The 22123-nt window shown below is 40.0% G+C and overlaps 1 protein-coding gene across 1 annotated transcript in view; it reads right to left on the bottom strand.

Annotated features, from left to right (window-relative positions):
- The window catches only part of STK32B (serine/threonine kinase 32B), a 254262-nt gene that overhangs the window by 189226 nt on the left and 42913 nt on the right, over window positions 1–22123 (bottom strand). The window contains exons 2-3 of the mRNA XM_075569517.1: window positions 13903–13958; window positions 9114–9265 (exon numbers count right to left, since the gene is read on the bottom strand). Of these exons, the coding sequence (XP_075425632.1) occupies window positions 9114–9265; window positions 13903–13958 (208 nt within the window). The remainder of the gene's footprint in view (window positions 1–9113; window positions 9266–13902; window positions 13959–22123) is intronic.

The following is a 22123-nucleotide window of genomic DNA, read 5'->3' as shown; positions in this document are numbered from 1 at the left end:
AAAAGCCTTTCCTGTTTTCCCTTACCATCGCAGACGCTCATCTCTCCTGATCCTGACAGGTAACAAGCACCAGGACACTTTAGCAAGATCTCCCAGGGGGGTGAGGGGGAGGAGTGCTACACTTGATTAAACCAAAAATAGTTGTGCTTTAATATAAAATCAATTCCTTCCAATACAAATTCTGCATGGTTCTTTGCTAGCAGCATGTCTCCTTCTAATATCTTTCTTATTGCTTCACATCCTTTTTGGTGATTAATTGAAGTGTATAGAGAACTAACATCACAAGTGACAAGGATATAATTTTCACACCATTCTATATCCTTCAGAATTGATAATACTTGTAAGGTGTTTATGATTTAATCTTTACAACATCGTTTTGTAAGTATATATCTATATTGTATTGTATGCCTTTATTTATATAGCGCCAAAAGTGCACTCAGCTCTGTCATGGCAATGCGGTGTAATTTGACGTGTTTACTGGAGTTGCAGGGGAGACATGGAAGTTGCAGGGGGAGAAGCCGTAGAATGCCCGGAGACGCCACACCACTCTGCCGGTAAGACTCGCTAGCATAGTAATGTGAGTGGGGTGAGAGGTTTTTTTGGCAGGGAGAAGGGGGGTTAGTATTTGTCAAGCCCTGTCTGTATATATATATACATATATATATCCAAAGAGAATGACCTAGGCGCAAATGGAGACAAGAAAAACAAACATAGGGTAGTATGTTCTAACAAGTAAACCGCCAGAAGGTATGATATGCACTCACAGCGTATAGGATATTATCAAGCCTTGTATCCACTCTGGGATCTGGAACAATTAAATGATGAGTCTGGAACAGCTGGTCATCCACAGCAATTGCAATCTCGAGCAAAGATACCCATGCAGGAAGAGAGATAGAACACAAATAGCGTAACACAGTTTATTAAAATTATTAATAAAAATGACTATAAGTAAAAGACTCACATTCTGTGAGATATCATAAAACTTTTGAGAATTCTGAGCATCTCACACTCATTGGGAAGGGTAGTAACACTATGCAGATTTCTTCAACAGTCTTTAGTCTGTAGATTTGTAACCAATAGAGAAATGAGTCCAGGTTGTAAATAACACACACACTTAGTGTCTCTACTGTTCCACACAGTCTCCTTGTGTGAGCTGTCTCTTTCAGTGGTTATCAACCTACATAGGTCTAACTCACTGCACCTAATGTGCATATAGTACTCACGGTACTTAAAGGTAGGTGCTGTCCGGTATCATATATAGAGAGTTCTTTCTGTTTTCCCACGAAGAGTTCTCAATCTTCCTCCGGTCACCCACGTCTCCTGGGGACGCTCCTTGCCACGTGACGACGCGGTGACGTCACTCCCTCTCGCGAGAGTTCGTCCGGTGGGCTGTGGGAGCGGGGCCTCAATCCTCTGCGCTGCTAGTCTTCCTGCAGGCAAATAATGGGACAAACGGCCACCGGCACCTCTTGGCTGCTGTCTGCTGCTACTCCTGCTGAATACACTGTGTTCACTGTCTGTAAACCATGCCCTACGCGTTTCTCCGTTAGGCTTCGTCAGGGGCTGATTCTGCTCTCTGTCCCTCATCTAGGGTTATATACCCTCCTCCATTATGCAATTGGTTAATTAATAAAATCAATTAATTAAAGATTTTTTTCCATAATACATTGGCTCTGTGGTTTTAAAATATATAATGCATAGCTAAACAATTGATTACTTTTAGGTACCATTTATACTACTACCATACTGTGTAGCCTTTGATGATTAAATGATGAATAACCAAGTATAAGCAAGAGCAAATTTAAATATATAGTCACCCTCTAATTTAATACATAATTGGTATATTGATTAACCTAAACAAAATAGACAAAAAATACATATTACATTGTATAATTATGCTTAATCTACAGACACATTATATGAGTTCTAAACATTTATACCTCTATCTAATAGTTGCTTAGACATCATTCCATAAAGGATTTGTTGACTAATCAATAGTGTGTATAGATTTGTTGTAAAGTGGGGGAATATACTATTTCTAACCTTCGTGTTGCAGAATTCTGTCACGGCTACATGTTACATAGCCGGTTAATGGTTTGGGGGTAGGTTATATACTAATCTTTAAAATGCGGGGTATATGCCACTATTAACCCATTACAGACGTGGAGCTATAGACTCCACTGACTCTAGACCGATTATGGTAATGTGTAGTAGGATCTTATCCATGATATTAACCCTTTATTATTATTGTTGGGAAATACATCTCATATTCCCACCAGTAGACCATATTACATATATACAAATCCTTATTGCACGTTATGTTGGGTCGACGCACAGCGGATTGGTGCAGACCAGAGAAATTGTTGCTACATATATATTTTAACAATTATATGTGTTTAGATTAACACTTCCTAGTGGCACTGCATGTTTCTTATGATATACATGCCCAATAATAGTACGGGACATTTTATTACAATTGTACAGAAAGGAAAATAGAAAATGGTTAATCAAATATAGACAGTTAGTTGCAAACTACCCGTTCTCTCATACGCTAATGCAGAAAAAATGTTATGGAAATAGCCAAATCATATAGCGTACATTCTTAACTTACATGATGATGTACTCATAAAGAGATCCTGCAATACTCATCGCGTTCCTCATTCTCATGTTCACGCAGATGATGTAACTATTTGTGGACCATACAAATCATGGATGGAACTTAATCCCTTAAAAAAGAACCCAGATCTATATCGATGTTGAGACCAAGTGGGGCTAATGTTTTGAGGGCATAAATCCAATAAGTCTCCTGTCTGGATATTTTTGTTATCGGATTCCCTCCTCTCCAACTAGGTCTAACTTTCTCAATGCCCACAAATTTTAGGCCTCTTGGATCTTGGCCATGAAACTCTTTAAAGTGCTTGGATACACTATGCTGAAGTAGGCCTTTCTCAATATTTCTTACATGTTCTGCAATGCGTATTTTGAGTTTCCTTGTTGTCCTCCCAATATATTGTTTATTGCAAGGGCATTGCAACAAATAAACCACGTTGCTTGTGTTACAATCAATCATGTCTTTTATTACATAATTGATTTGTGAAGCTTCTGATTTTATTGTTTTGAAGCTTTTTTGGGAGTTAGGATGTAGTTTACAACCTTTACATGTTTGACACATAAAGAACCCTGTTGTAATCGTAACCGGTCTTTGATTGTCTTTTTTCAAACAGCTAGGCGCTAATCTTTGTTTTAGATTTGTTGCCTTTGTAAAGATTATTTCAGGTCTTGATGGCAATATTTGTTGTAACATTGGGTCCTTATGTAAGATACCCCAATGTTTATGGATAATTTTCCTGATATCTCTAGCTGCATTACTATACTTGGTTACAAAGGGGACTGAAATTTTACCCTCCTCTCCCCTTCTAGTATCCCTGGTTTTATATTTGATTAGCTCTGCCCTATCCATTAAGGATACCTTTCTGTACGCATCCTCAACTATTTCTTTATCATAATTTCTGTTTGTAAATTTTGCCATCAGATCTTTGGCTTGTTCGTCAAAAACATGTTTCTGGGTACAGTAGCGTTTAATTCTTTGCATCTGTCCCAGTGGGATGTTGTTTATCCATTTTTCAGAGTGTCCGCTATCTCCCAACAAAAAATTGTTTGTGTCCACACTTTTAATAAAAGTTTTGGTCTCAATATGGCCCTCCTCAATGTATATGAGCAAATCTAAAAACTCAATCTGGTTCCTACTGTGTTTCGTGGTAAACTTCAAATTGTATGGATTATTGTTTAATCCTGCCAGGAATATTTCTAACTTCTCTACACTTCCCTCCCAAATCAGGAGGATATCATCTATATAGCGATACCACGATACCAGGTTTGCCCCAAATTCGTGGTCGGACCAGATGGATTCGTCTTCACACTTACTCATAAAAATATTCGCGTAGTTTGGGGCAAACCTGGTACCCATAGCAGTACCCCTCACTTGCAAGAAGAATTTGTCGTTGTACCAAAAATAATTATGGCCCAGAATATGTCTAATACAGTCAACAATGAATTCTATTTGGTCTGATTCTAAGTTATTATCCTTAGTCAGATTCTCTTGGACAGCTGCACACCCCTGTGTGTGATCTATCACGGTATAGAGAGAACACACATCGCATGTAACAAGTATGTAGCTGTCTTTCCATTCAATATCCTTCAGGATATTAAGTACCTGAATTGTGTCCTTTAGGTAAGATCTAAGTTTACCAACTGGTTCTTTCAGGAACTGGTCTATATAACCTGAAAGATTTGAAGTAAGCGCTTTGATTCCGGACACAATAGGACGACCAGGTAGGTGGGTGGGATCCTTATGGAGTTTTGGCAAATAATAAAAAATGGGGATTCTTGGTGATTCATTATATAGATATTCCCACTCGGCTTTATTTAGTATGCCATCTTTGAGGCCCCTATTCAGCAACTCCAATAATTCCATTTGGAATTTCTCTGTAGGGTTACTTTGTAATGGTTTGTATGTTACAGAGTCTTCCAATAATCTAAATGACTCCAAATCATAATCGTGTCTATTAAGGATCACCACCCCTCCACCTTTGTCCGCTGACTTTATCACAATGTCGTCCCTCCCCATTAATTCTTGGACTGCATCTAATTCCTTTTTCGTCATATTCTTTTTGGGCCCTTTATTTTTCTTATTTTCCAACTTCTCTACATCCTCCTGAACTAATTTACTGAAGGTGTCAATATGTCCTCCCCTTAGGTAACTTGGGTAGAACAATGATTTCTTTTTACATGTTGTATGTTTAAATCTTTCACATGTTGTGACACCTTCATTTGTCACCTCTTGGGTAACATTTTGCTTCATGAAGTACTTTTTTAGAGTTAGATTCCTGGCAAACTTACTAATGTCGATATATGTATTAAAGGTATTAATTCTACTGCTAGGAGCAAAAGCCATACCTTTACTTAATACACGGGTCTGTTCAGAGGTCAATACTACATTACTTAGATTAAAAATCCCTAAATTGTCTATATCTGAAGTGCTAGTTTTTTTGGTGGCTTTAACCCCTCCTCTAGTTCCTCGCTTAGTGGGCTTTCTATCTTTCTTTTGCGGGGTGTTGGGGGTTTGTGATTCGTCTGTGTTGGTAATTCCCCCCCCCCCCCTCCTGGTTTGTCCTTCTCCTGTCTTTTCTCTAAAAAAGACCTCGATTCTGCTGATGTTGAGGGATTCTCAACCTCTCTAAATACATCCTCTATATCTTTTTCTCTATAACTACTATTCTGGGGAGCCTGTTTTTTATTATAATTCCCTTTCCAACTTTGTTTCCTATATCTATATTCCCCTGAACCTCGTCTATCTCTATCTTGCCAGTGTCTGCCTCTATTGTCTCCCTTATAGTAATTGTCCTTTTTATAGTAGGAATTAGGTTTAGGTGCATGATAGTGACTATTACTTACATTTTGATGACCTATTTGACTGTTAGTCGGTTTTAAATCTTTGGGATCTATTGTTATATCTTTTTTATTCTGTTTCCATGTTCTATAACAATTGTTCTGATAATCTTCTTTGTCCCTCCTTGCTTTCCTTTGCTTACGTAATTTAGTATATATATATATCCCCCTTGGTCCCCTTCGCTTCCCCCTTACCTGTTGGCCCGTGGCACGAGCAGGGAGGCGCCGTGTGCCGCGGGAGTGCAGGCGAAACTGGCGGAGAGGTAGAGAGGATGATCAGCAAGTGTAGGGAGCGCCCTGGTGTGCCGGAGTCTCCGCAGCGGTCCGAATACACAGGGCGCCACCATATTAACCTCGCGCATGCGCAGTATGGTGCTCGCGCATGCACAGAGCAGCGGGGAACTTCGGCGGCCATATGGAGGTTAGTAACAACTGCGCAGTGCATCTTAATAGCGGCAGCCATTACAGAGAAGCTCTGCAGGGGAACTACAATCCCCAGCAGCAACAACTCCTGTTTGTACAACTCCTGCAACTGTGCCTATCCAACGTTATATGCCTCCTAACATGTACACAATTGTCTAATGCTGGCTTTTATAAACTGTAGATGAAACAGGACAAACAATAAGAAATAAAATGAACATGCATCGCATCATCATCATCATCAATCAGAAAAAATGAAACAGATCTGTGGGACAACATCCTAATCATAATGTAAAAGACATAAAAGTAATAGTTATCAAGGGAAATTTCAGAACAGAGTACTAAAAATATAGGAATATAGACACATGCAGATTCATATATCACAGTAAATGTATGGCTAAATTGGGGTAGAGGATGTGTCTCATTATGCTACAGTATATAAATGCATTGTATCTTCACATGAATACAAATGTGCTACATATGCACTGTCTCTCTGCCCTCATAGGCACCTTACATCTTGAATCTAATTCCTTATCCCTCCACATTTCTATTCCTTTGCATTATTGTACTAGATACCTCACAGCTCCAGTCTCATTATTAACCCATTTACATTTCCTTTTTTTGCATTGCTATGTCACATTTTGTTCACTAATTTATATCTTTATGTCCAGACTTAGGCTGCACTTACAGTGCCGGCGACAGCGACGTGACATCGCGTCAAAACAAATGCATTGACGCTGTCACGTGCGTTTATAGTAAGCGCGGCACAACTGCACGACGGCTTGGTCGCGATCGCTGGAAGTAATTTCAATTTGATTTTTCCAGCGACGGCAGCATGGCGTCAGCGTCGCCGGCACTATACGCGCAGCCTTACAATGATATGAGTAGAGTCGGGCCAACCAGTCCAAATCCGTTTCCCGTATTCTTCTGAATTTGCCATTCCAAATCCATTCCACTGTGTAAAATCCGCCGAAGGATTGTTATAATTTCAATCTGCGTGGATTAATCCGAAACCGCCATTGGATAATTTTAGCCGCGGATTAGTCTCCAAAATGGTGTTTCGTCTTTTGCGGATTTTTATTTAACCGAAAATCCATCTGCGGATTCCACAATCTGCTGACAGATTTTAATAATCCAATCCGCAGATTCAGCAATCTGTGTGCGAATTGCTGAATCTGCGGATTGGATTCTTCAAAACGATCAGCGGATTGCGGAATCTGCCGATGGACTGTCGGTTAAAAGAAAATCCACAAAAAGCAAATCACCCTTTTTGAGACTGATCCCCTGAAATTCACGGACCAAAAAGGTACCTACCGGCCATTCTGCAGCGGATACAAATCCACCCCCAAAAATGTGCCCATCTCGAGATGTGAGCGATGTATTAATATCACATGTTAGTTCATTTTAATTTGCAAAAATCTGCCTGTAGAAGAGACCTTGGTAGTCCTGATAGCTTGCATGCTTTTTAAAGCATCACTTTCCACTGGGCCCCCCTTTTTTATTTAACATGTATAGGATGTAGGGGGTCTCCAATGCTGAAATGCATTAATTTCAGCTCCGGAGACCCCTGTTTTCCAAGAAAGTGCTGCCACCGGAACTTCGTGGAGGTTTATATTGCTCCGAATTATATGGGCCAATAAGAAGCTGCTTGCATGATTTTGCCTTTTTTGCAATAAATTTGGGAAGTTCAAGGGGATTTTGGAAATCTGGATTTGTTCATCCCTAATTTAAGTATCGACATTTTGGACAACTATTGGGATCGCAATAAAGGTCCAAATAATGGTTGATATTTAAATAAATATATATTTTTAAACAAGGCCTCTGAGTGCCTGACATTCATAAAATATTGGTTTATATAACAAATCATAACTAAGGCCCCAAAGGAATTGTAAGCAAAAAAAAAGAGAAGGAACCTTGCTCTACTATAATTATTAACTAGTATCAAATAATAGAAAAGGTGCTACCTAGGATTACAAATCAGAATAGACAGATAGTCACAAAAAGAAAGGGACAGAGAAATCCATGTAGAGGTGCACACACAATCTTAATAATAACTGACTAGATCATGGAGTTAACAAAATTGCTTTTAATACATGTAATAAGTATAAAATATGCTCATATTAACAGAGTAAGTGATTTGTAACTGGATGGAGCAATAAAGGTGATATATATATATACCAAATAGAATATTGATCGCACAGAGTTAGGGATCTGGCTCAGTATTTATAAAAGATGCAGTATATAAAATGTGCAAGGAAGCACAATATATATCAAGTGTGTTATAAATATAACTTAATAGTATATAACATAGTTGTGGTTCCTGATGTTGATAGAGTGCCTGTTACGTGAAACAGACACAGTAGCAGTCATACTGAGCTAGAGTCTCAAGAGGTCAGAATACATCTTAGTTAGAGATATCATGAGATCTCAAGGTTGCTAAATGGCAAATATAAGTATAGAAAGAGATACCAATGACCTATCTGTTTGATGTCATATTAGTAGCCTACTGTAAAACTGCCAAGATAATGAGACTTTAGATGGTAAGATGACTCAGTTTACAGCTTCTGTATAGTTTCTCTGAAGGCTTTCTTTCTAGTAAATGTAACTTCAACAGTACTATGGCTATAGCTGGTAGGATGTTACCATATCATAACTACAGTGTATCAAAAAGTACTGATATATATATATATATATAATGCAGACCCTAATCATATACAGTAGAAGTGTAACTTAATAGGAAGCCAAAGGCTGGTACCTCTACTATACTAGCTCAGCAACGAATAGATGTCCAGTGTACTAAAGAATAGTAAAACTGCTTTCTACATAAATGAACATACAAACTCTAAAGTTACTTTCTGTAGCGGATGCAAAGTTGCAGAGCCTGTAGTTTTCATGCCTATGTGGCAATCAAGTGATGAGACGCCGGAGTGTGGCATCAGACACCCTGCTACTAACCCGACTTGCTATCTGCAGTGTCTCTGACGTCACACTCTGGCATCTCATTACCTGATTGCCACCTAGGCAATCAGCAGCCTTTCCTTTTAGCATGGTTAGATTTTATAAGGAAGCCAATTCGATTGTTACATTTTCTAGAAAAGGTTGTTTTTTTGGCCAGCTTCATTATATTTCCCATTTCAGACAGCTTCATTAGCAGAGATGAGTCAGTTATTCACAATGCACACAAACAGAATAACAGCTCAGAGATAATAGAGGCATAATTAGACATAACCGAAGTTATAACCTACCATAGATTTACCAAAAAGGGATGTTCAAGGCACTGCATGATTTGTAGTTCTCTAAAGACATTCCGTACTTCGTCCCTTTCAATGCACTTCTGTTTGTTCATATACTTCATTGCATACATTTTCTTGGAATCTCTCTTTTGCACAATACACACCTAATTAACAAAATATATTTATTATGAACATTTGTATAGCTGCAACAATGAGAGAAGGCAACATAGATTTATAATAAACATAGTAATTAGTTATTATAATGAAATAAGCTCTTCAAAGTATAGCTAATTATTATATGAGTGACATCGTCTATAAATTGGAAAACAGCTATTTATGACAAGTAGCAGCCCAGTTTGTTGAGGAATCATACAGTAGCAGTTGTGATTAAAGTCTCCTGGGTGAAAAACTGGGGCATCAAGTAGCATTATATATATCACAGGAAAAAAATCGTATAGGAAGCAACAAAGTTTTTTTTCTGCATTGATAAATCTGGATCTAGTTTTGCAGCAAATATCAAAGCGCTATTCCAAATATTCAACGTACTAGAGATGATGGAAGGCAATTTTGAAGTGTTGCTTATATCAATATCAAGATCTTTACCCTCCGTGCGCATCAGGTTGGGATTTGGTCAAAAGTAGAAATGAGGGAAGAGTTACATGATGCACAGAGTACAATTAGATGTGCAGATGTAGCAGGAGCTATTACATCCATTAACGCGTTAGAAGTTCACCAATAATATCGCGTGCATTAATATGTTGCTTTAGTTACTATTTGTTTCAATGAAACTGTCTTAAATCTAGCATTAACAATTGTGCCACCGTTAACACAATGCATGTCGGTATGGAGCGCTGCTACATCTGTATCAACAAGGGGCATGACTTTTTTTTCCCTTCAGTCAGCATCTACAAATCTGTAACTTTAGGGTGGCATAACTTTCTGGCTTCTAATAATCTGCAGCAGAAGTAAGAAACGGTTGCTTACATTTGACATAACTGTGCTCTGCAAAGCGTGCAGTGCATCACAACACACTTTTTCTGCGCCAAAATGGACCTAGCACAGTTGTAGCATGTTTCATTGTTCTCTCTCATACAGTATATGTTGATTTATATTATGATCGAGTGTGTCAACGTTGCCATCAAATCCCTCAGAACCTGTGTGATTTGATTTACTGCAGTGGGATATGTTGTGTTAATTTCATAACAAATATTAAACTTCGTGGACCAAATTCCTATTACTTCAAGTGCACGACACTGCATTCTTTTTCAAAGTGGTCAAAGGTCTTTGAATTTACAAGCTTATATTTTCAGAGTAGTACATAATAAGAAATAACTGGAATTTTCTCTTTATTGAGTACGAATAAAGCTTGTCAAACTCAGAGATGTAAACCTCTAATCAACCAGCTCGTGAGATTGATAGCACATTGAGTATATGCCTCTGAGAGGAGAGAAATTGCTGAGTTTCCCGACTGCAATATGTTGAGAGAGAGACAAGAAATATTATACAAGATTGCATCACCAAATAGAAGTTCAATAAGTATCTTTTTAAAATGGGCCACATCTTTCCTGGGGTCCAAGACTAGAGTCTTTATCTGTGCCCCAGGTTGTTGAGTGGTGGGGGTTCTGGTGGCTTTTCCAGCAGAGGGAGGGAAGGTGTCGGCAGTCTGTACAGCAGGGTTAGTGGTTGCGCCTGCAGCCTTACTGTTGAGCAGGAAAGGGGCCCACCTGTACTGCAAAGAGTTCTGCGTGGGCCAGGCAGATGAAGGGCCCATCTGGCTGATCATGGAAGTTGTGTCATACACTTGTCATTCTCCTGACAGAAAAGGCGCAAGTGCACCTTGCCCATGTCCAACCACTGACTCAACATGGCAAATTCACTCTTGAAACCCCTCCAGGTCATCTAGAACTCCTGGAATGACATCACATAGCCCTGGTCCTCCAACAACGAATTGTTGAAATGCCAATAAGTGACCGAGGGTACTGATGGCATTAGTGCAGGGGCAGATTGTCCTATTGGGTTCTTTCCTGTGGGCAGTGCTGTGGGGCAGTGCTGCGGCTCCACGGCAGCGGCGACTTGTGGTTGGTGGCTCTCCAGCTCCAAATGCAGGAGCCCGGCAGTCACTATCTTCATTCCTCTCTCTCCTCCTGTCGGTGCTGGAATTTGGGTCCAACTTCAGCACTATCGGAAAAGGGAGCTGGAGAAGGGAGATTCAGAGTCCCTAGTCTAGCACAGGACCTGAGCAGCATTGAGAATACCTCCTCACCCCCAGGTAAGATTGTTGGGCTGTATATGCCTGTGTGTGTCTGTGTGACAGGGAGATAGAGAGAGAGGGGAGAATGTAAGGGGTCTTGATTAAAGAGGCCCTATGCTCTTTCCCACAACAATTAAACTGATTGCCGGAGGTAAGAGTGCAGGGCCTCTGTAAGTGTCTCTTACCTTTTCCACAGCAGCATTTCCTCCTGCAGCGTCGCATTGTCATGGTGACTCAACATCAGATGATGCCGTCACATCACATGGTGACATGTTGCCATGACAATGTTATGTCACATGGTGACCCATCACCATGACCACGCAACATTATTGCACCGCGCCATAGGAGGACGGTGGCTATTGAAGAAATCGCATCGGCCAATATTTGCCTGCAATCCATCCTTGCATGAGTGCCAGATTTACAGATGCACAATTGTGGCCCATGAATGGGGACAACCAAATGGGACTTGACCGAACTCCCAACATGAAGTGGCTCAATAGATATAGCCTGTCGATCTCAGAGTGGGACACCAGACCACGCCCCACCCTACATACATGAATATGTCTGATGCCCCTGGATGTTGCTCTCGGCAGATGTTGACTGAGAGGCGGGCATTGAGCTCGCATAAGGACAATGCAGAGAGGGGGTCTGATTTGATTCAGAGCCGTGAGGGTTCACTTGAAATCACCCTCAAGCATAAAACACTCATCTGCATTGATTGTCTCACGATTGGTCAACAGTCTGACAAAAAACCTCTCAGGCCCTGTCGCGGGAGCATACACGTTCAACAAGTTAAACGTGTAGTCCTGATGCCCTACCTGGAGGTGGAGTAGATGGCATGGGATAATAGCCCTCACAAGCATTCTGGCTGAATGGTCTCACAGAGCATGGTTACCACCCCACATGATGTCAAGGTGAGGTGTCTGAAGAAGACCCTGCATTGCCACTCCAGGTGCCGCAATCTTTTGCCTCTGGAGTGATATAGCTTTCCATCAGGCAACTCACAGAGTACCCTCTCTATTGCTGATAGGAACCTACATAGACCATCCTAAAAGCCATTGTTATCGAGAATAGTGATGTGCAAAGTCACTATTTTTGTATCATCAGTTCTGCTTGTACCAGCCTCAGAGGTCTTTTGCTCCAGGAAATAAGTAAGTTCCCTCGTGGGGATAACTGACTATGATGTAACTTCATCCACGGCTTCCTCCTGGCAGAGAAGTTTATATTCCCCACCCTCCTCTGTGGGGGTTATCCTCCTCTGCTTTAGTATAATGAACCTCCTCTTGGTGTTTATGAAAAGGGGTCAATTAAACCCTCTATAGTGGGACCAGAGGGAGTGGCTGGAGGCAAGGAAGCAGTGAGTGTGGCATCCCTGGGAGCTACAGAAGCAAAACATGCCGTAATGACCTCCTCCACTTCTGCTTATGAAGCCTGAATATCGCACGACAGTTGGTCAGTGATATCTTGGAGAGGGATCTCATCAGTGGAACCCTCCAAGGTATTAATATGAGGGACCACATGATCCCCATATCCACCTTCCTAACTTCTTCATCCCCCCTTCATCACCACCCCCGGTTTCTGGAATGAGGGTTAATTCCATGGCATCTCCATCCACAGATAGCAGTTCCTGAGAAAATGTAGCTGCCACTGGTGAGTGGCAGTGGAGGGATAGCCAGGGCGCTGCTCCCAAATGTTACATCACTGGGGACAGCAATGGGTTTAGAGGTGGGGCAGATGCTTTTACAGACCCAGGTGGCATGTGAGCATGATCCAGCTCATTGCACAAGAGCCACTTCATTCCCTCTGTGCTGTAAAATATTCTATACAGTACCCCTAAAAGAGAACCCCAAAAGGATCCCTGAACAAACTCTTTGTCCTTAGGCAGATGCAATTGCACCTGCCTTTTAAAATAGAGCCAATACTTAAGTGCTCTCTCTGCAGCCCAAGGGGATCTTAACAATGAGAAACTTTCACACAGACTTCTTTACAACCAAAGCCCCAGTGCGCACTATTAATTTACCTTTTTGAGTTATGAAAGGAAAAAGTATGGGAAAATGTAACCGTAAATTTCTCCCATTACCAAATTTTTCTCAGGTGACCCACACTCACCCACAGACAACATTAACCACAATTTAAAAGAACTATGGATAAAGCACAAAACTTACAACGTTGCTTTCTCACAAAACACTGCAGTGTGTTCCCTACTGCCCCGGCCTTTGGGGAAATGGCTCTCAGCACTCTCACTGGTTTATTTTAGATAACTTCACTCTCTATATACATTTTACTCATTTTGTGTGATAACATTATTCTCTGTAGATATGCATCACTCTCTGGCATATTAAGTTTAATGCACTACACACATGTATACATCATTCTGATGGAATTGGGTGAAAAAATCTAAATGTATCACCGTGCAGTAATACTGTACATTTTGGCGAACATAAAGCTATAACACTTAAGATCTCAGGAAGGACAAATGTTCAGGACTTTTAATTACCACTCTATCCTTGTAATGAAAAAGCTTATGCTATAAAAATAAATTGTGCTTACCTTTCCAAAACTCCCCTTTCCGATGGCTCGTAATATTTGAAAATGGTCAAAGTCAACTGTAATGAGAAAATAGTTTTTTTTAGAAAGCATTATGAAACGGTACATATTTAAATTCCAATGTTCCATATTTAATGTTCTTAAATACTGTATTTCTTATCATGTACAATAAATGCTAAGCATAACATTTAAGATATGATCTGAGGATACAAGTTTATTTATTGCCATTAATATAAACATGATGCATTATAAAATGATGCTGGTGATTATCTCCCTAAACTATTAGAGGGTGAGTTACCAAATAGATATAAATTAGTGTTTAACCTGCAGACCACCAGCCGGATCCAAAGATAAGTGGAACCCTCTTCAGTTTCCGGCATCAGGGTGCCAGTCACGTCATGTGATCGCTCGAGGAGCGATCACGCAATGTGGAAGTGCCGGAGTAGTGAGAAACCTGGCAAACAAGCCATGACATCATGAAACTGAAGATGGCCGCTCTGTTACATTTCATTATATCTCCATCAGTATTTTCACATACTGCATAGAAGTCACCTCATTTGAGCAGCGAGATAGTGCCAATAGACATCCAAAAGTATGCACAAATCTTTGGTTGTAACCATATGTTCTGTCACATCACACCTTCGAGCAACTTGTTTGCAGAATACTTACTGCAATTGTGCTCATAAATATTTCAAGGGGAAAAAAAAAACCTTTTGCAAAATCTGTCCATAAAATAGAAAACATATAGATTACTATGGAGGAGATATTGAGTAATTACTATAGCAAGACATGGAATGTATAAGTGTTTGTGTAAAATAAAACAATATGAACAAAAGTAGAAAGGTGTCGCACTGGAGGAACACCACAGTTAATTCAATTGTATAACTGTGGTTCACACTATAGATTTGATAGCTACGTTCATTTCCATAACAGCGTTCAGATTCAGCACACTGACATCTCCTTTCATTGTTATTTTATTTTAATCATTTGGTCCATTGTTTTCCTCACTATATCTACATTTTATTTGATATGTTAATAAAAGTTATATTTTAATTCGTTAAGGGTGTTTTCTCCAGTGCGACACACTTGGGAGATCTTTCTACTTTTGTTCATATTATCATTACTCCCAGTCAGCACCACCCTTCCATCAGATGTAGTGAGGTTTTGCTATTACGGAATAAAAATTACACTCCCTTAGGTGTAGTGCGGGGTACACACAAACCTCTTAGGGGGTACTTTTCCTTTCTTGTGTTAAATAAAAACAATGAATCAAATATATTTCTATGATATACTGTATATATTTTTAGATATTCTAAAGAGCCATTGAGGGTGGGTGATCTGTAAAACGCTGTTTAATGGCAAAGTTCAAGTTAGTGAAGCAAAAATATATTTTTTAAACTAATCAATGTAATTGGTTTCTTTAATCACCCTTAAAGTACAGTAACTGTTTATTTCTATTTTATGAAAAATGTATATGTATCGCTTATTGTCAGGGACACTGGATTCAAGTACTATATATCAGCTACTTATATTATTTCCTAATACATTTCTTGTCCAATTAAAAAAGTTGTCAGTCAGGTACTGCACATTTCACCTAGTTAACATGCCATGACCTTTGTTTCCTTTCATCATAAGCAGTATGCCCCTTTAAAGAAGACTCCTGTCTACAATTTTTCTTTTCAAATCCTACCTGAATCGGCAGGTCTCCTGGAAGTGATTGGTTGTCCCCTGATGCCCGGGGGACTGGCAAATTCCTTAGCAGGAAGCACTGGGCAAACCAAAAAGATCCAACAAGGCTTCAAGGTCAGGGTTCATAGCCATAAGAGAAACTGCAACCCTTATTGGGAGATAACATTGTGACTTTATATTGGTGACCTACACAGCCATGTTTGTAGTCCGTGGCTATTTTTTAATTTTGTGTTAAAATCATTACGGATCAACTCTGGGGGACCCACCAGTTCAGGTACAGGTAAACTAAAAAATAAGAGAAGCTTCTGAGGTGAAAATTCTACTCTCTCCCTCTGACTTACCTAAAATATTATTGGGATCGGCACTGTAGGGGACCTATGATACACAGAGTGCGTCATGCTATAAATGCTAATTTTCTAGGTGGAGATCATGCTCATCTCTCCACTGGTTCAGTGAAGATTATTAAAGCAGAAGTGGAGCTGCCTACAGTTCCATTCACATCATGGGGGACAGCATGCGACCATGAGATCTCTCTACCCCAAGTAATCATGTGATCGAGATCCGAAGACCGGTGGCACCTGGGTTAAATGGTTTTAGATGTTTACTTACCGCCACTTAATCAGATTATGATAATTAAGGATGGATATCTTCATTGATTTGAAATTCAAACTTGATGAAGTTTGACGTTCATTCAGATGTCCAAGTGGAACTTCGAAATGAAAGGTGTGTAATTGTAACGTACGTGCTTGCCACAAACTGGTACCGGACCGCGGGGCTGAGGTGGGGATGTATACGCACCGACCTTAAGCCACGGAGTCAGGTCCGGAGTGCGGATTCCGTGGTCAGACATAGCCAGATCAGGGTAGGAGAAATCAGCATGAACGTTATCCAGGCTGGCGTCAAGGCAGGCGGCACAGGAGCAGGGTCGAGGTACAAGCAAGGTTCGTCAACGGGAAAACTTCAGTGCAAAACACTTCAGCGTAGGTGCTGCAGCGCGACAGGGGCAAAGGCAGGAGTCACGGGAACAAGAAGCTTCAGTACAGGGACTTCCGCACAGGAACAATCTCCACTTGGAGGAAGCGGGAACCAGAAGCCACAGTTCTGGGAATCCAACGCTTCAGCACAGGAAGGCAGGAAAAGTTCATCGAATCCGCTTCAGCGTGGCAGGGTTTCAGGAAGGAGGGAACAGGAACAGAGAAGGACGAAGGCCACAGAAACGAAGGGTGCAAACACGCCACCGGAAACACTGGGGAAACCAGCGTAGCCGCTCCAGGGCGGCGAAGGCGAAGTCTGCCAGGAACCTAGAAAGTAGCGCCGGGGCTACTATGCAAGAAGGCCTTGGGAAGCAGGGGACTAGGAGCAGGATACAAGGCACAAGGAGGCCTAGCAGGCCAAACAGAGAGTCTGTGACAAGCACAGTTACTTGGTTTGCAAAGTCTATGCCCAGCAACTTCCTGAGTGCAGGGTAGTAACTAAATAGCACAGGAGGCCAATCAGGCCAGAGCTGCACAGGAGGCGGCAAGAGGCAGGTGATTGCAGAAGCAGGGAATAGTTTGTCTGGATTCTGCAAAGCTCCGGATGGATGGGCTAAAGCCAAACCCAGGGGCGGATTCCTGACAGTAATGTAGCTTGCTTTTCCTGAGTTTACCATTTAGTGTGCTGATGCCTGACATATAGATGTAATGTGATGCACTGTACAATATAAAGAGAAAAAGAAATGATTCCCTCTGTAGCTACACTCCAATACCCCAGAACAAGGATAAATAAATTAATTTTAATCAACATACAGTAAAATATGTCCTAATTAATAAATACAGAAACTGAGTAAAAAAAACAAAAACTTCAAAACAATTAAAAACAGAGCTGTGTGTGCTCTTGGGAGTCTCACTAGAGTCTATCTCCTAATTGAACGTATGTCGCCTGTCAACATTATATTATAAATGACCAGGCTCTATTTATACAGAGAAGACTTGTAATTAGTCTGATCTATCAGGTGGTATGGGGAGGTTAATACCACTAAGTATTCAAGGGGTGGGGAATCAATTATGCCCCTGGTTAACCCTGTGGTTGCTGTGGAGAGGTAGTAGGTAGGAGAGGGCTAGCACCAGATGACAATACAGACTGCAGCTACTTGCAAAAGGTTACCATTACATATAGTCCCATAAAATGCTTTCATTTTGTATATTGCTGTGTCTGTAGTGGCAAGGGGAAGTTTAAAATTCACTAAAAAGAATCAAATGTTCCCAGCACACAGAAGAGTCAAAAAAGAAGGGAATATGCCAAAAAAAGGTTTAATGAGCAAAAAAAACCCACAAAACCTAATGTTATGTAAGTAAAAAAGACAAAACCACGACGCATCCAAACAAAAAATAATGAGACAAAAACAGGGGAAGGAAAAAAGGGGGGGATGGGATAGGGTGAGACAAAAAATATAAAAGTGACAGGGAGAGGGGGGCGGCAATGTTTTGGGGTACAAACCCCTTCTTCAGGCCCGTTCCCACGAGACACAAAAATGTCTGATGGTACTTCCCTTTCCCAGTACAGATCTCCCTATAGAAAAATGCACAAAAACAGCGAGCAACTCGGATAAATGTATCCTAACAGGGGGCGCGTACAAGGGACAGTCCAGGATTATCCGGCAACCAATACTGATATAAATGATAGTCCCACACAGGGGGTGCAATCCAACAGTCCAAGGTAATACAGCACCCGCTGTGGTAATCAAGGATACTCCTTTCCACAAGGGGATAGCAGCTGCAGACCCCGTAAGTGTTTGTGAAGGCTCTCTTGGAGACCTGCTGTGTTCAGAGTGCTGGGAAAGAGGAGCAAATCTAATACAGTTCGCCAATGACCTAAGTATTGTGGTCTCCTCAGCAATATATTAATATTGTAACTCTGTGTCATGAAGGAAGCTCTCAACCCTAATCCTAACACCGATGAAGCAGATAGGGGAAATGTACTGCATGTTGGCAAAAAAATGTAAAGTGTGCTAATATAGCAATTATATATATATATATATATATATATATTCACATTTTTAATTTGTTCACTTTGCCATTGATCTCATTTACCTTGAGCACATATTTTATATCATTTTTTCATATTACATTTATTTATGCAATATTTATACGTATTTGCACTTTATTTATATTTAAGTTTTATATATACACTTTTATATAGAGACAGAGTATAGACAGAGTAAGGACTAGATAGCACAGGATTCCTTGAGAGTTAGCCGGAGCTCATGAGAATGCAGAGGTCAGCATTTGATCAGATGACACACCATCTGGTGAACAAGTCCCACTCCTCCAGTTCAGAGTGTGTTAACACACCTCATGAATCAACGCATCTCACCCATCACCAATACCATTGCCCAACAAATTGATGAGGTAAATGGGCTTACCTGGGCAGTGCAGCAAGGCATGGAGAGCTTGTGAGCACCCTCAATAATACCCACATTGAATGTATCCAACGACTCTCTGGCAACATTAATTAACGACTCTCTGGAAACACTAATTAGGATCACTCCACCTCCTCCCTCAGAAGAATCTCCTACTCCACCTCCTGACCCAGAGTGCACAGCAACCTTAAGGCGTTGAAGTGCACGTACAAGGGGGCCTAGTGAGCCTTTCCTCTAGCAAGAAGAGAAAGAAATTAGTTATTATATTTTATTTTGTTTGGCCCGAAATGACCATGTTACTTACAGGTCTTGTTCTCAGACAGTGATGTAACTGTGTGAATAAACGTTTTCTACTCTATTTCTGTCTTTTGGTATTTATTATTAGAAAATGTTGAAATATTATTGAACACCCATAGTCAATGCATTAAAGTATACATACCATATAATATTAGATCTGACAAACATATCCTACAGTACATTCACTTTAATCACTAAAAACCATTCTACAGTATATAACATATACTTCACGATACATTATCAGATGCATCTGTTGTGTTTAAGACTTCTATATTATCCATAATATAGATATTGTTATGACACTTGTAATGTTTTCTAAGGAAAATGTTAAGTGCCATACCCACACAAATTATTTGGGTACCACTTTAGATCTGCCTTTGTCATTATAGGCTATTCCCAAAAATAACGTTACGATAATCATGGTCTGCCTGTGAGTAATAGCTACTTTTGGTGTGACCTACAATATTTAGGGTAATGTTATTTCCCTGTACTAACATTAACGGAAGCTCATAGATATGCAATGTTAGGCTAATGACTCATCTCATTTGTATATGAGTAAGCATAACGTCCATCCAAATTTAGCAATATGATATTTTACTGTTTAATTCGAGGTCAACGTTACGTTAATCACCATTATGGATTGGCATTACCTAATTACCTAATGAAATTACATAATGTAATTCTACATTAGGTGTTGAAAAATGATAATTGTGGGCAACGTCACGTTAATTAGCCTAGTGGTGGTTTGTGGATCTGCCCTAATATAATTTACATTCATATAGAATACCTTTAAAAACAGTCACACTACATCTGTAATTGTTTTAGTTTTTTTTTTTTTTTTTTAATATTTGCTGATTTTAGGAAACATTTACATTTACCAGTAGAAGGGTTCTTTTGGTATATGTATAAATACCAAATACTACTCCTTAGGGCTCATATTCATTATTATTTTTGCCATGTCTTTGAAATGTGACCACAAACAAACATTCACCCTAATTAAGAAAAAGGAAAAATGATTTTCAGAGTAAAACGCTTTGATGTTTTAACTGCATAGATTTTTAGATTTGTGTCCACAGTACTCATTTACATGCTAAATATAGATAAACAAGTTGGGTAGGTTTAAGTTTCCAAATCATACAGAATCATTTCAAAATGTTATTATCCTTTATTAAAGCACAATAGTAATTAAGGTATGGCTTTACAACCGCCATGATTAAGATACCTCTCACTTTAACACGATGCTAACGAACTACCTCTTGCATATACCATTACATAACATGTGAACACTCGAGAGATAAAAAGCCAACATTATCTCTGTAGAATAAAAATGAGAAGATTAAAAATAAAGAGAAGAGGAAATTAATAGATTTTTAAGCACCTAAGGACATCAACTACAATGAACATTGAGGATGGTTCATTGCAGTACATGGATGGTTTGGGATTAAATGGACAAGGATTATGCACAGGATATTTTTGCTTGTTTGTTTTTGGTTTTATTTGCGTAGGCCTTCAAGGAGGTGTAGATAGAGGACTCTGGAAATCTGGAGAAAATAATAATTTTTAAGGATTAGACTAAGTCATGCATTTCACACATATTTGTTTTATGATTTAGGAAGCAGCAATATTTGTCTGTACAAAAACAAAATATTTTGTGTGCTGTATACTAAAACATTAGCTACTGTATAGCATGACTAGCACATAACAAAATCAAGGAAACATAAAAAATATAACAAAAAACAGATTACATTAATCAACGGGACGATCACAGTTGGATCTTCTTCAGAAATAGAGTGTGACTGTCTCCAAAACCCTTTGTTTGATGATTATAATAATAATAATAGCATGTTCTTGTATAGCGCTGCTTGTTTTTTACGTAGTGTTTTACAGGGACATTTTGCAGACACAGTCCCTGCCCGTGGAGCTTACAATCTATGTTTTTGGTGCCTGAGGCACAGGGAGATAAAGTGCAGCAAAAAAGGTGTAAATAAGGCGCTACGCCCTATATATATATCAAGTGACAAAATGTGATTTAAAAGTGCAATAAAATGACTCACAAGTGAAAAATAAATTAAATGTATTACTCCCTTTGCTTCAATCCTCTGGTGGGGTTGTTTTCACTTATCCCCACAGAGAAGAACTTGTATCACACGATCCAGGGGGAGCGTAGGGAAAAAAACATAAAAAAGCTCTAAGTGCAGATGTATAAACAGTGCTGGGATTATCCCTATAAAGCTTGGCTCCTGTGTTATTCCTACTCACAAGAAAATAGTAGTTTTCAGGCAATAGAGATCAATAGTGGCTGTATGTCACTGGCTTCCGTACTTCACGGGATGTACCTCAGCGAGAGAGGGAGAAGAACACACATAGTACAGCTATGTCGAAAATTACCCTTTATCAAAAACTTATAAAATGCACACGTACAGTGTCTCAAAGTTAAAACAGCATTTGCAGCTATAAAAGCTAAATGACGCAGCTTGGATGAAGGTAAACACCGTCTCTCACCACACCGTCTCCGTCTGGAGCTCCGATCCGGTCACCACCTCTGTTTGCTGGCGGTGCTGCTTCGCTTCCGGTCGCGGAACAGTGTCGTCACTTCCGGTCGTGGCGTAACAGCGGATCGTTGGTGTATGCATGGAGTACCCAGGAGTCCTCTTCCCCAGCAGCGTCACGTTGTAGGTGGTACAGCTCTACGCCTTACGCCTGTTCATTGGATCGGCTTCCTCAGGAGTGTACCTATCCCTGTCTAATGTCTGCTATATATACACTGCATATATTAAACAATTAAGCAATAAAACAATGACAATAAAAGGCCTATACTGCATCATAGAGGAGTAGATA

This window comes from Ascaphus truei, chromosome 1, assembly GCF_040206685.1.
Source record: "Ascaphus truei isolate aAscTru1 chromosome 1, aAscTru1.hap1, whole genome shotgun sequence".
NCBI classification, from domain to species: Eukaryota; Metazoa; Chordata; class Amphibia; order Anura; family Ascaphidae; genus Ascaphus; species Ascaphus truei.
Note: the sequence above shows the minus strand (reverse complement) of the source record. Positions and strands in the feature narration are given on the sequence as shown.